We start from the raw sequence: 11,324 nt of genomic DNA, 5'->3' as shown, positions 1-11,324 counted from the left end.
AAAAATCCCCCTTCTCCACCTCGGGCTGGTGGCACCCTGCGCCCCGTGCCCCAGCCACGGCCGCGTCACACCTACGTCCCAGTTTATTCTTCAGGCCAGAAGCAGCTCTCGATGGGTGCAGCCCGGTGCCAGCGATGGGGGGGGTGGCACAGAGTGGGGGGGGGGGGGGGGGTCAGCTGGCAGGGCCGGGGGGTGCCGGCGCACCCCAGCTCTGGGGGGCTGGCACAGCCCCGCCAGCACAACGCATGGGGGGGGGGGCTTGGGGAGGGGGGGGGTACATTCAGTGCTCTCGCCTTTGGGGGTGCCCGCGGGGCTGGGGGGGGGGGGGCACGGCTCTAGGGCAGGCTGGCGTTGGAGCTGCTGGCCGTGCTGTTGCGTTTCTGGAGGCATTTCACCGCGCTGGGCACCTGCAAGCCCGAGGAGACGTGGAAGCTGCCGCACCAGACCTGCGGGCACAGGAGGGGGGCTGGCACGGCGCTGGGGGGGGCACTGAACCCCACCGCCGGCAGCCCCAGAGGAGCTGCCCAGCCCCTTACCGTGAAGGCGGGCAGCACCGGCTGCGTGAACTTGGCCTTGAAGGTGTGGAGCAGCTGCTTGGTCCTGGCGTTGTAGAAGGACAGGAACCCTGCGGGCACAGGGGTGGGGGCACAGGGCTTGCAGACCCCCCCCGCCCCAGCCCAGCCTCTGGGGCGGTGGCGCTGCCCACGCTGGACGCGTCGGTGCCCGTTGCCGGTGCCCGCGGTGGTGGTGGCGGTCCCCGCGCCCACCCTCCCGTCCCCGCCCCGTCCCGCACCCACCTTCGTGGAAGTTGCAGTAGACGCCGATGCAGTCGGGCACAGGCACGTCCAGCACCTTGGCCTTGTTGGCGTGCTTGGCGCTGAAGCTGACCTGCAGCCAGTTGTTGAGGTGGAGGCACCAGGACGCCGAGGTCTTGCCCAGCTGATCGAATTTGCCCAGGCTGCGATATGCCACCCCCACGCCGAAAGCTTTGCTGTCCCGGTCGTACCGCACCTCCCAGTAGTGGTCGTCCCCGTCGATCAACGTGTCACCTGCGGGCACGGGGCACGGCTCTGCCTGCGGCACCCACGGGGTGCCCCGTCCTGTCCCCGATCCTGCCGGGTCCCCCCTGGGTGCCCCGTGCCACCCCCTGTGCCCCCGGGGTCACCCTCTCCCCTCAGCGTCCCCGTCCCCTCCCGTGCCCCGGGTGTCTGCGGGGCCCCCACCAGCACCCACCGGGTGCCCCCGGCACTCACCCAGAACCGTGTAGGACTCGGCGGTGAAGCGATCTCTGCCCCCGCGCCCCGAGGGCATCCTCTTGGGCGACTGCACCACCCTAGGACGGACGCACGCCGGAGAGGAGGGCTGGGTTGGCATCGCCCGGGGGGGGGTGGGCAATGCCGGGGTGACAATGCGGGGGGTGACATTACCTGGCAGGCGAGTTGGCGGGTGAGGCTGTCCTGCCCTTGCCGTCCTTCTCGCGCGCCTTGACGTCCTGCACCTTGCCCCCCGTGGCATCCCACTCCACGCTGAGCTCCTCCACGCGCAGGTTCTGGTGGCACGTGCTGGCGTCCAGCCGAAACATGAACGCTGGGGACAGCCACCGTCAGCGCATCCCCCCCGCCCCGACCGAGGGCTCACGGAACCCTGGCACGCTTGGGAAGGGGCAGCGTGGGGTGGCACGGGGCGGGGGGGGGTGTGCCCTGCACCCCCCAGTACCCACCTCTTGTTTCCAAAGTGACCGGCTCGGAGAACTCGCCCGCCACAGCCTTGTTACACGCCCGTACCCGAAAATTCATGTACTTCATGTCAAACTTCAGCCCTGCAGGTACAGCAGGGTCACAACGGAGGGCACGGGGCGGGGGGCACTGCGACCCCCCATGTCCCCAACTGCCACCAGCCCCCTGGGACAGCCCCCAGAGCCCTGCCACCCGCAGCCTCTGCTCCCAGCCCGGTGCGTTTGGGGCCAGCGCTGCCCCCCGCGCCCTCACCGGAGAGCGTGTACTCGGTGCCCTTGATGCCCTCGACCACCATCCAGGGCTGGTCCTCCTTGGCGCGGGGGGGCCCCTCGAAGTTGGTCCTGCGGTACTCCAGCACGTAGTGGTCGATCTTGCTGTCCTCGTCGGGCATCCTCCAGGCCAGCGTCACACAGTTATCGGCCACCAGCGACTCCGCCAGGTCAATCTCGGGGGTGCTGGGCACTGCCCGCAGGAGCAGCCGTGCCAGTGTCCCCCCCCGCTGCAGCCCTGCTGCCAGCCAGGGTGTCCCCAGCACCCCCAGGGACCCCCGGGGCACCCGTAGGACCCATGGGCTCGGCACCTCAGAGACCCCGGGCATGGCACCCGCAGGACCCGTGGGCACAGCACCCTAGGGACCCCCCCCATCGGGCACCCCAGAGGCCCCGGGCACGGCGCCCACCTTACCCCTAAGCCACAGCATCCGACCACCCCTCCTCCCTCCATCCCCGGCGCCTTCTCGCCCCTCTGGATGGGGTACCGTGGGGTGCCCCAGGCCTGGCACCCCCCCTCCAGCTCCTCACCCACCCGCTGGCACCCAGCAGACCCCTTAACCCCCGAACCCCACCCTCGCGCCGTCCCCTTGCCGGGCTGGCACAGCTCTCCACGCCCCCGGCACTGCCCTTCCCTCGCACTGGGAGAACCCACCCGCCGTGCCCCGTCCTCCGGCGTCCCCGTCACCCGCTGCCCGTGGGCGATACCTGGCAGGAAGGCGAGGGCCTGGAGCAGGCGGCGTTCTTGGGCAAAATCCACCATCAAGTGGCTCATGTTGTCGCTCACCTTGGCCTTGAGCGAGAGGCGGAAGGCGGGTGCCATCGTCACGCTGCGCGGGGGGGGGGGACACGACACAGGGACGTGGGTCAGCGGGGCCGGGACCCAGACGCCCACCCAGCCCTGACTGCTCCCCCCCCCCCCCCCGCCCTGCGTGGCTGTGGGGAGGGTGGGCAGAGCCACCCCGGCACCCACAGGGCCGCCCGCCGCAGGGCCCTGCCTGGGAGGAGGGTGGGGGTTAGTGGGACCGGGGGGCACGGGGGTGCCGTACCTATCCTTGATCTGTTTGGCAGCCTTGCGAGCGCAGAGGAAAAGAGGAGGAAAAATAAAAAAGCAGGTGAGAGGAGCAGTGCCAGGAGCCAGCGCAGTACAGCGTGCCCGGACCACCGCCCCGGCGCCAGCGTGGCGGAGCGTGCCCGCGTCCCCGCTGCGGTACCCAGCAGAACAGCATCCCCGCATCCCCGCGGCGCTGCCCCACGGCACGGCACCCCCACGGCACGGCATCCCATACGCCCGCCGGTGCCCACCCCGCGTCACCGGGCAGCTCGGGGATCACCCCGGGGGGGGTGGGGGTGTCTCCGTGCTCCCACCCCGCCCCGCAGCGGGCACAGCCAGCCCAGCGTCGCCCCGGCGCAGAAAGAAAGAAGGGAGAGCGCAGCATCGATCGGCGAGCACGGGGCGGGGACACCCCCGGCGTGGGGGGCAGCCGGCCGGGGACATCTCCCCGCAGCGGTGGGGACGCACCTGGGGGAAGTCGTGGTGGTTGGCCGTCCCCAGGGCCTGGTTGGCCGCCTCCAGCAGCTCCTCCGAGCTCTCCAGGGCCTTGGCACACGCCGCCAGCTGGGCCTGGCGTGGGGAGGGGAGAGGGGCAGCGGTGGGCGAGGGTGCCGGCGTGCGGAGGGCCGCGCCGGGCGGGCTCTCACCTGCAGCTCGTAGGTGCGGCTGGCGCGGTCCTGCTTGATCTTCATCAGCATCTCGTCCTTCAGCTCGTCCAGCAGCGTGTACAGCGACTGGAACTCGCCCTCCAGGTCCTCCTGCGCCCGCGACGAGTTGGCCTGGTCACAACACCCGGGGCGTCAGCGGGTGTCACCCCACCCCGGCCGTGGGACCCCGGCGTGGCAGAGGCGGGGGTCCCCAGGGGGACGGCGGGGTGTCCCGTCCCCCCCCGGTACCTCCACATTCTGCATCATCTGCTTGAGGGAGTAGATGAAGTTCTGGATCTCCTCATTCTTCACGGCCAGGGTGGTGATGATCTTCCGCAGAGCCTCCTGCCCGGCCCCCCCGGCCCGCGGTCAGCACCCCCGGCCCCCCCAGTCCCCCCGGCCCCCCCCAGCCGTGCCAGGCACCGCCACGGGCAGCCAGCGGCCGGGTCTGCGGCATGGCGGGAGCGGGATGACTTGGCAAGCGGGTGCGTGTGTCTGTGTGCGTGTGTCTGTGTGTGTCTGTGAGGGCAGCGAGGGGCCACAGCCCTGCACCCCCCTCCATCCCTCCCTCCCTCCCGCCCCCCTCTTTCGCCATCCTTACCCCCTGCACCCCTCCTTCCTCCACACCTGCATCCCTCCCTCCTCCAGACCCCCATCCCCTCCATCCCCTCTCCCTCCATCCCTCCATCCCTCCCTCCTCCTCCTCCATCCCTGTCCCTCCTCCCTCCATCCCTCCATCCCCTCTCCCTCCATCCCTCCATCCCTCCTTCCCCCCCTCCCCCTCCCCCTCCATCCCCCCCTCCTCCCCCTCTCCCTGCCCCCCTCCCCTCCCCGCCCGGCCCGGCCCGGCCCGGCCCGGCCCCACCTGGTCGCCCATACCGGGCCGGCCCCGCCGCCGCTCGGCCCCGCCGCCACCAACAAAGGGGGAGCGGCGCCCCCCGCCCCGCCCCGCCCCGCCCCGCCCCGCCCGGCCGCGGGGCACCACGGGAAATGTAGTCCTGCGGCCCGTGCCCGCTGGGGGCCTGGCCCCGGCGCCGCCCCGAGGCATGCCGGGAGATGTAGTCCGTGAGGGGGGGCGGGGGGGCGGTGAGACCCCCCCTGGGGCCGAGCGACGGGGAGGCCGAGACCCCCCCCCCCAAAGGAACATGGGGCACCCCGGAGAGGGAGAGCTGCTGACACTCCCCGGTCAAGGGGGGCCATGACCCCCGGGTCTGGGGACACCCCCCCCCAAGGCAGGGGAGCTCTGGGCCCCCCCGGACGGGCCGCAGCAGCCGCAGGGGTGCCGGGGCAGAGCGGGGGGCACTGCCACGCTGGGGGGGCTCCCAGCACGGCTCCCCCCCCCCCAGCTCTCCCTGTGAGGCCATGCTGGGCCCCCCCAGCCCGCTGGGGGTCAGGACGCGTCCCCCTCCGAGGGGGGCCTGCGGGGGTCCCCGGGTGGCACGTCCCCATACGTGGGGCCAGGCCGGAGTCCCCCAGCCCCCCCTCACCCGGGCTGGGGGCCCGAGGCGATGCCACCCGCCGCCCCTGCTCGTGACGGTGTCCCCCATCCCCATCCCACCCCTGTCCCCGTCCCCCTCCCCGGGGCTGCGCAGCGCGGTGGCAGGAAGCCGTGGCGTCACGGCGAGCCAGCCTGGGTGACGAGGGGCACGGCGGCGCTTTGGGGGCGAGGACAGCCTGGGGACAGGGACCCCTCGGGGACAGGGACCCCTCGGGCTGCGCTGGCACGGCGATGTGGGAGCTCGGGGTCCTCATCCCCCTCCTTGGCGGTGAGTGGGGGGGGACAGGGCTGGCTAGAGGGGACAGAGGGGACGGGGCGGGGGACCCCATGGCCTGTGGGGTTGGGGACGGGCTGTTTGGGGGGGCTCTGGGGGGGGCGCACGGGGCTCAGGCTGGCCTCTGCGTGATGGCCGGGGTGGGAGGGGGCTGCTGGGGACGTCTGTCCTGAGGGGGGATCGGAGAGGGGTTGGGGACGCAGAGGGAGGGACAGACGCGGGGACGGGTGGGTGGACAGAGGTGGGTGACGTGGCTGTGGCGGTGGGGACAGGATGGAGGCAGTGGGGATGGCTGGGGGGGACCCGGGGAAGGGACAGGATGGGGCCAGAGAGCATCTGTGGGGACAGGATGGGGCCGGAGGGACGTGCAGAGCGGTGTGTGGCCTGAGGCGCAGCGAGGGGGGGGACACGTGGGCTGCAAACCCAGCTCTCGGTCCCTGGGGCGCCCCAGCACCCTCGGCCGCACGGGTGGCCCTGGGGATGGCCCGGTGACAGCCCCCCGAGCCCCCCACGCTGCTCCCGGCAGTGGGTGCCCTGCGGGTGAGCCAAGAGCCGGGCGAGGCGTGGGTGGCGGCGGGCGGCAGCGTGGCCCTGCAGTGCCGGGTGCTGGTGGCCGAGCCCTGGGACCTGCTGCGCCTCGAGTGGGTGAAGGACGTGGGGCGCGGGGTGCTGTGTGCCACCCGCCTGCGCCCCGCCGCCCCCATCGCCCCGTTCCTCTGCGCCCCCCGCCTCCACCTGGCCTGGCACCCCCCCCGTGCCACCCTCAGCCTCCAGCAGGCGCGGGGGGACGACGCCGGGCGCTACCTCTGCCGGGTCACCCTCGAGATCCCCCACCACAGCACGGTCACCGGCAACGGCACCCTGCTCGGCGTCGGCACAGGTACCGGGGGTCCTCGCTCTGCCGCTTCGCCTCGGGAATCCCCGGGGGCCTTACGGGGTCCCTGGGAGGTGGCATCACCCTGGGGGTTGGTGGGGTCCACGGGGGTTTGGGGTGGCCACATTGGGGGAGGGATGGGGACATCCCTGACCGCTTTCCCCTCACCAGCAGCAGCTGACGGAGGACATCCAGGTACGTGTGTCCCTGCTGTCCCCGCTGTCCCCCCCGTCCCAGCGCCCACGTGCCCGGGTGCCAGCGGTGCGGAGGGGGTGGCCCCAGCTGGGTGTGCTTGCAGGGCTGGCGTGGGGGCTGGTGGGGGCCCTGGGGGGCACGGCCCTGCTCCTGGGGCTGGTCCTCCTCGGCCACCGGCGCTGCCGCAGGAACTCAGGTAACCCCCTCCCCAAATACCCCCCCAATACCGCGTCCCACCCCATGCCCAAACACCCCCCTGCCCACCTGCCCTACGTACTCCTCTGCCTGAGCACCCCCATACCCCCCCCCCCCCCCGTCTGCTCATCGGGGCTCACCCGGGGCTGGGGGCACCCACCGGGTCCCCCCGGCCGTGCCAGGCACCGTGCCGTGTTTTGGGGGACAGGGCTGGCCACGCCTGGCCCTGCGCCCCTCCAACACCCGCTGCCCCCCCCCCCAGACACGGACATCTACCTGAACGTGCTGCGCCCCTCGGCGCGGGCCCCCAGGAAGCTGGCGTCACCCCCCATGCTGATGGAGAACAGCACGTACCAGGAGGGGCCACCGTGGGCACCGGGCCCCCCCCCCCGCCCCCCGGCCCTGAGCGGAGCCGTACCCCCGTGTGCCGCCCGGGGGGGGGGGGGGCACCCCTCCCCTGCTCTGCCTTTCTGCAGAAAGCCCCCCAAAAAGCTGTTTTGCAGGATTCTGCCACCCCGCTCGCTGTCTTCTGTGCGGCGCCCGCAGCATCCCCCCCACGGCATCCGGTGGCCCCCCCCGGCGCACCCAGCTTGGCCCACCGAGTGTGGGCGTCGCTGTGCCGGGGGGGCGGCGTGCGGCCGGGCGGCAGCAGGTTCCCTGCGCCTCCTCGTTTCAGGGAAGCCGCTCTGTGGTCCCGCGGCCTCGTTTCACACCGGCACCCGGCACGCCAGGGCTGCCGACCGCACAGGAAGCACCCGCTTCCCCCCCCCCGTACAGACCCCCGGCGGGGGGGCCAGCACCATCACCCTCCCCGTCGCCGCACGAGCAAGCTTGTGTGCGGTTGACGGCGGGTGACCCCGAGCAGCGCCATCCCCAAGGCTTTGTCCCCAAGGCCACGGTGGCGGGGAGGGGGCCACATCCAGACACCCCCCTTGCCCAGACCCCTGGGCTCCGGGAGGGGTGGTGGGAGCGGGTGCGAGGGCAGGAGCCCAGCGGTGAGACCAGGATGGCACCGGCGGCAGGGCCACCATGCCTTCCCCCTCCCCGCGAGGCACCATAGAGTTCAGCCCAAGAGGGACCAGAGCGTCGCCATGCCTACCCACCGCAGAGCTCACAGCCGGGGGGCGGGGGGGGGGCTGCACATCGGCTTTTAATGGGGGTGCTTTGCTGCAGGACTGGCGGGGGGCACAGCTGGGGGGGGGCCCCGGCGGCGCTGGGCTCACAGGGGCTGCGCGGCCACGGGGTAGAGCAGGGAGAGGTGGCGGGCGCCGCGGACGGGCAGCGCTCGCGCCGTGTAGTGCCGCACGGCCTCGGGCACCGAGGGGAAGGCGGCCCCGGCGCGGCCAAGCACGAAATGCTGCTCCCGTGTCCGCGTGAGCTTCACGTGCACGAAGCCATGGCTGCTCCTGCGGGCGAGGAGGGGAAACTGAGGCACGCGGCGCACGGCCTGGCCACCTTTGCACGCGCGTGCACAGCGACGTGGATCACGCCAGCGGGTGGGTGCAAGCAGCACGCGCGCAGCCCAGCCCCTCTGCCCAGGCACCCCCCGTCACCCCCCCCCGCGCCTGGGCTGTCCCCGTGCCCCCCCTGCCAGCCCCGCGCTCACCTGAGCGAGAGCGAGTAGTCGTCGGGGCTGGTCTCGCAGTCCCGCACCAGGAAGCTGCCCTCGCGGCACAGCGCCAGCAGCGTCTCGGCGCCCGCCCGCCCGATGGGGCCGTGGTACCAGCTGCGCGGGCGGCACGCGTCACCCCGGCACGCGGCACCCCGGCACGCGTCACCCCGGCACGCGGCACCCCGGCGCCCCGTCGCACGGAGCCCAGGACCCGTCCGCACCGTGGGGCACCCTCTGCGGCGTGAGGACCTCCACAGCCCGCAGGGTGCCATGGGGCACCTTCGACTTCACGGAGACCGACTACGGCATGGGGCACCCATCCGCGCCAAAGGGACCACCCATGCCATGATGGAGCTCTCTGCCATGGGGACCCCCAAAAACCCCAAAACCATGGGCACCCCCCCCATACCATGGGGCACCCTCCACATCATGGGGACCCACCCATCCCAGGGGGCACCCAACACTATGGGGACCCCCCCCATGCCATGGGGCACCCTCCACACCATGGGGACCCATCTGTGGGGGACCCCCCCACCCCAGAGAGCTGCCTCCATGCCGTGATGTGTGACCAGGATGTCGGGGCCACCCCGTGGAGGGGAGACACCCCCCCCCCCCCAGACTCACGTCTGCTTCTCCAGGGGCAGCGAGGTGTCCACGTGCCTGGGGCTGGGGGGGCAGCTCGGCCTGGTGCCCGCGGGGGGCCGGGGGGGCCGTGGCAGCTGCCGGGACAGGCTGGGGGAGCGCTCGGGGCTCTCAAACTGCACTGGGGGGGCAAAGGAGGGGGTGTCACCCCCACCGCGGGGTCCCAGCACCCCTGCCTGCTGCTGGGGAGCACCCGGTGAGCGGGCCACCGGCTCTCAGCGCCAGAGCACAAAGGAACGTCCTCCATGTCCCCGCCATGGCTCTGCCCTGCTGCGGTGCCCCATTGCCGCCCCCCCCCAGGGTGGGACCCATGGGTGCTGGGGGACGCGGGACTGGGGCACCCCGGGGTGGCACCCAGCGCCCCGGGTTGCTGTCACCTGCGAACGCCCGCGAGATGTGATCCTTCTTCCACTCCCAGGGCTGGTCGTACTCGTCGGCCGGGCGTTCGTCGTCGCGGGGCAGGCGGCTCTCCCGGGCGGGGGGCACCCCCGGGCCCTCCCCTGCCGTCTCCCACTCCTCGTAGGGGGTGTCGTAGAGCTGGGGTCCCCGCCGCGGCCTCACCCGCCGGCCCTCGTCCTGCCGCGGGCACCCTGGGGACAGGCAGGTGCTGGGAGCCGCGGCGGGGCTGGGATGGGTGGGAGGCACCCCGGCCGCGGGACCCCCGGGGATGGGTGCTGGGGGGGGGGTGTCCAGGGTGTCACCCACCTGTGGCCTCGCTGGGCTCCTCCTCGCAGCCGCCCTCGGGCGCGGGGTCCTGCTCCCCGTCGAAGGGCTCCGAGTACTCGCTCTCACCAGGGCCCTGCAGGTGGGTGCCCTGGGTGGGACAGGACCCCCCCCTGCCCCCCCCCCCTCCGGGTCCCCAGCCCTTGGGTCACCCCCCGGCACCCTGCAGGCTCCCCCGGGTCCCTGCCGTGGGTGTCCCCAGCCCTTTCCCTGCTCCCTCCCACCCGGTCCCTTTGTCCCCCGACCCCTCTCCCCTTCCCCCCTCCCAGTGACCCCGCCGCCCCCAGCCCTCCCCCCAGTTCCCTCTCCCGGTTCCCGGTCCCCGGGTACCCCACTGCCCCCCCCGACCCCTTAGCTCTCCCCGGGTCCCCTTCCCCAGCCCCCTGCGGTCCCCGCGGTCCCGCTCCCCAGCCCCTCTCGGTCCCCACCCGCCGTCCCCATCCCCCCCCATCCCCTCTGTGCCCCCCCGGTCCTTGCTCCCCGGTCCCCCCCGCTCTCTCCCGGCTGCCCCACTCACCCATCTCCGGTCCCCCCCCCCCCCTTCCCCGCCGGTTCCCGCTCCCCGGTGCTCCCGGTGCCCCCCCCAGTTCCTCTCGCCGGCTCCCCACGGCACCCCCCGCTCCCTTCACCCCCCGCCCCCGGTACCCGCCGGTGCTCCCCGCTGTCCCCCGCTCCTACCTGCTCCAGCCGCCGAGGGCCTCCCCCCGGCCCCGCGCCCCCCACCCGCACCAGCCGGTGCCGAGGGGAGGCAGCGGGGCCGCGGAGGGCAGAGCCGGGGGGAGCGGCGGGGGGAGCCCCGGTGCCGGTGGGGCGGCGCTCGCCGCCGCTGTAGTCGGGCTGGGGCGGGCGGGGGGGGGAACGCCGGGCCCCCCGGCCCAGGTACTCCCGGAGCCACTTGGCCATGGCGGGGCCGCCCGGCACCGGGACCGCGGGCGCGCCGGGACCCCCCCGCCGCCACCGCCGGGAGCCGCTTTGTGTCGCCGCCGCGCGCGGCGCGGACCGGAGCCCCCGGCCCCCCCCCCCCCCACCCCCCCCGCCTCGTCGGGGGGGCACCGGCACGGGGGGGCGAGACCCGCGGGGGACAACGGAGGGGGGGACACGACACACCGGGAGCCCCGGGAGGGGAAGGCTGATCCACCCCCCCCACCCCCCCGCGGTGACGGGGGTCACCGGGACCCCCAAGTGACACCGGCCCCCCCCGTGTGTGTGTGTGACACTGGGAGAACGGGGGGGTCACCGGGCCCCTGGCCCCGGCGGGTGGCACCCGGGCTGTAGGACCCCCCCGGCCCCTCGGGGCTCCCGGGGCTGCCCCTGGGGGGGTCGGGGTACCGGGAAAGGGCTGGGGGGGGGGCGCCGAGCCCGGGGGCTTCGGGGGGGCTTCGGGGGAAGGTGGAGCCCCCCCCCAGCTGCAGGGCTACCCACACCCCCCAAGGCGAGCTTGTCACGGGAAGCGGGGGGGGCCCTCCCCTCTGCCCCAGGGTTTGGGGGAGCCCCGGGACCGCGTTCGGGGGGCAGGAAGGCCGGGCCCCCCCAGCCACGGCCCGACACGGCTCCCGGTATTGTCTCTTCCCAGAACAAAGGTCCCTCTGCTGGGACCGGGCCGGT

At 74.1% G+C, this 11,324-nt stretch overlaps 3 protein-coding genes across 4 annotated transcripts; 1 reads left to right on the top strand and 2 right to left on the bottom strand.

The window, feature by feature from the left end:
* Positions 1 to 68: 68 nt before the first annotated feature.
* On the bottom strand, positions 69 to 4,640 carry FSD1 (fibronectin type III and SPRY domain containing 1). Of its 2 annotated transcripts, XM_075776757.1 has the most exons (13): positions 4,572 to 4,640; positions 3,956 to 4,051; positions 3,707 to 3,838; positions 3,528 to 3,629; positions 3,055 to 3,077; positions 2,714 to 2,835; positions 1,989 to 2,198; positions 1,721 to 1,819; positions 1,428 to 1,587; positions 1,254 to 1,333; positions 798 to 1,049; positions 537 to 625; positions 69 to 446 (listed from the first exon to the last, which is right to left on the bottom strand). In XM_075776757.1, exons 1-13 carry the CDS (start codon positions 4,581 to 4,583, stop codon positions 336 to 338), a joined length of 1,488 nt encoding a protein of 495 aa, XP_075632872.1. In that variant the 5' UTR covers positions 4,584 to 4,640; the 3' UTR covers positions 69 to 335. The 2 variants fall into 2 exon arrangements, with proteins under 2 accessions (XP_075632872.1, XP_075632873.1); XM_075776758.1 differs by lacking the exon at positions 3,055 to 3,077 and having other exon boundaries at positions 1,989 to 2,128.
* A 213-nt stretch (positions 4,641 to 4,853) lies between these two features.
* Positions 4,854 to 7,597, top strand: LOC142605226 (uncharacterized). The gene is made up of 5 exons (XM_075776272.1): positions 4,854 to 5,472; positions 6,005 to 6,358; positions 6,524 to 6,547; positions 6,651 to 6,743; positions 7,005 to 7,597. Exons 1-5 carry the CDS (start codon positions 5,436 to 5,438, stop codon positions 7,595 to 7,597), a joined length of 1,101 nt encoding a protein of 366 aa, XP_075632387.1. The 5' UTR covers positions 4,854 to 5,435.
* A 285-nt stretch (positions 7,598 to 7,882) lies between these two features.
* SHD (Src homology 2 domain containing transforming protein D) lies at positions 7,883 to 10,721 on the bottom strand. Its single transcript, XM_075776407.1, has 6 exons — positions 10,398 to 10,721; positions 9,702 to 9,795; positions 9,374 to 9,586; positions 8,979 to 9,117; positions 8,349 to 8,468; positions 7,883 to 8,148 (listed from the first exon to the last, which is right to left on the bottom strand). Exons 1-6 carry the CDS (start codon positions 10,620 to 10,622, stop codon positions 7,962 to 7,964), a joined length of 978 nt encoding a protein of 325 aa, XP_075632522.1. The 5' UTR covers positions 10,623 to 10,721; the 3' UTR covers positions 7,883 to 7,961.
* Positions 10,722 to 11,324: the final 603 nt, after the last annotated feature.

The sequence above is a fragment of the Balearica regulorum genome, chromosome 26 (assembly GCF_011004875.1).
Source record: "Balearica regulorum gibbericeps isolate bBalReg1 chromosome 26, bBalReg1.pri, whole genome shotgun sequence".
NCBI lineage: Eukaryota > Metazoa > Chordata > Aves > Gruiformes > Gruidae > Balearica > Balearica regulorum.
The sequence above is the reverse complement of the archived record's forward strand: the minus strand, read 5'-3'. Positions and strand labels throughout refer to the sequence as shown.

Coding starts and splice junctions, on each gene's coding strand:
- FSD1 (XM_075776757.1), bottom strand. Junction 3,078..3,527: donor ACCACCACGACTTCCCCCAG/GTGCGTCCCCAC, acceptor TGCGCTCGCAAG/GCTGCCAAACAGATCAAGGA. Junction 2,199..2,713: donor GGCCCTCGCCTTCCTGCCAG/GTATCGCCCACG, acceptor TCCTGCGGGCAG/TGCCCAGCACCCCCGAGATT.
- SHD (XM_075776407.1), bottom strand. CDS start 10,622: ATGGCCAAGTGGCTCCGGGAGTACCTGGGCCGGGGGGCCCGGCGTTCC. Junction 9,587..9,701: donor GGAGCCCAGCGAGGCCACAG/GTGGGTGACACC, acceptor GCCTGTCCCCAG/GGTGCCCGCGGCAGGACGAG. Junction 9,118..9,373: donor CATCTCGCGGGCGTTCGCAG/GTGACAGCAACC, acceptor TTGCCCCCCCAG/TGCAGTTTGAGAGCCCCGAG.
- LOC142605226 (XM_075776272.1), top strand. CDS start 5,436: ATGTGGGAGCTCGGGGTCCTCATCCCCCTCCTTGGCG. Junction 6,359..6,523: donor CCTGCTCGGCGTCGGCACAG/GTACCGGGGGTC, acceptor TCCCCTCACCAG/CAGCAGCTGACGGAGGACAT. Junction 6,744..7,004: donor GCGCTGCCGCAGGAACTCAG/GTAACCCCCTCC, acceptor CCCCCCCCCCAG/ACACGGACATCTACCTGAAC.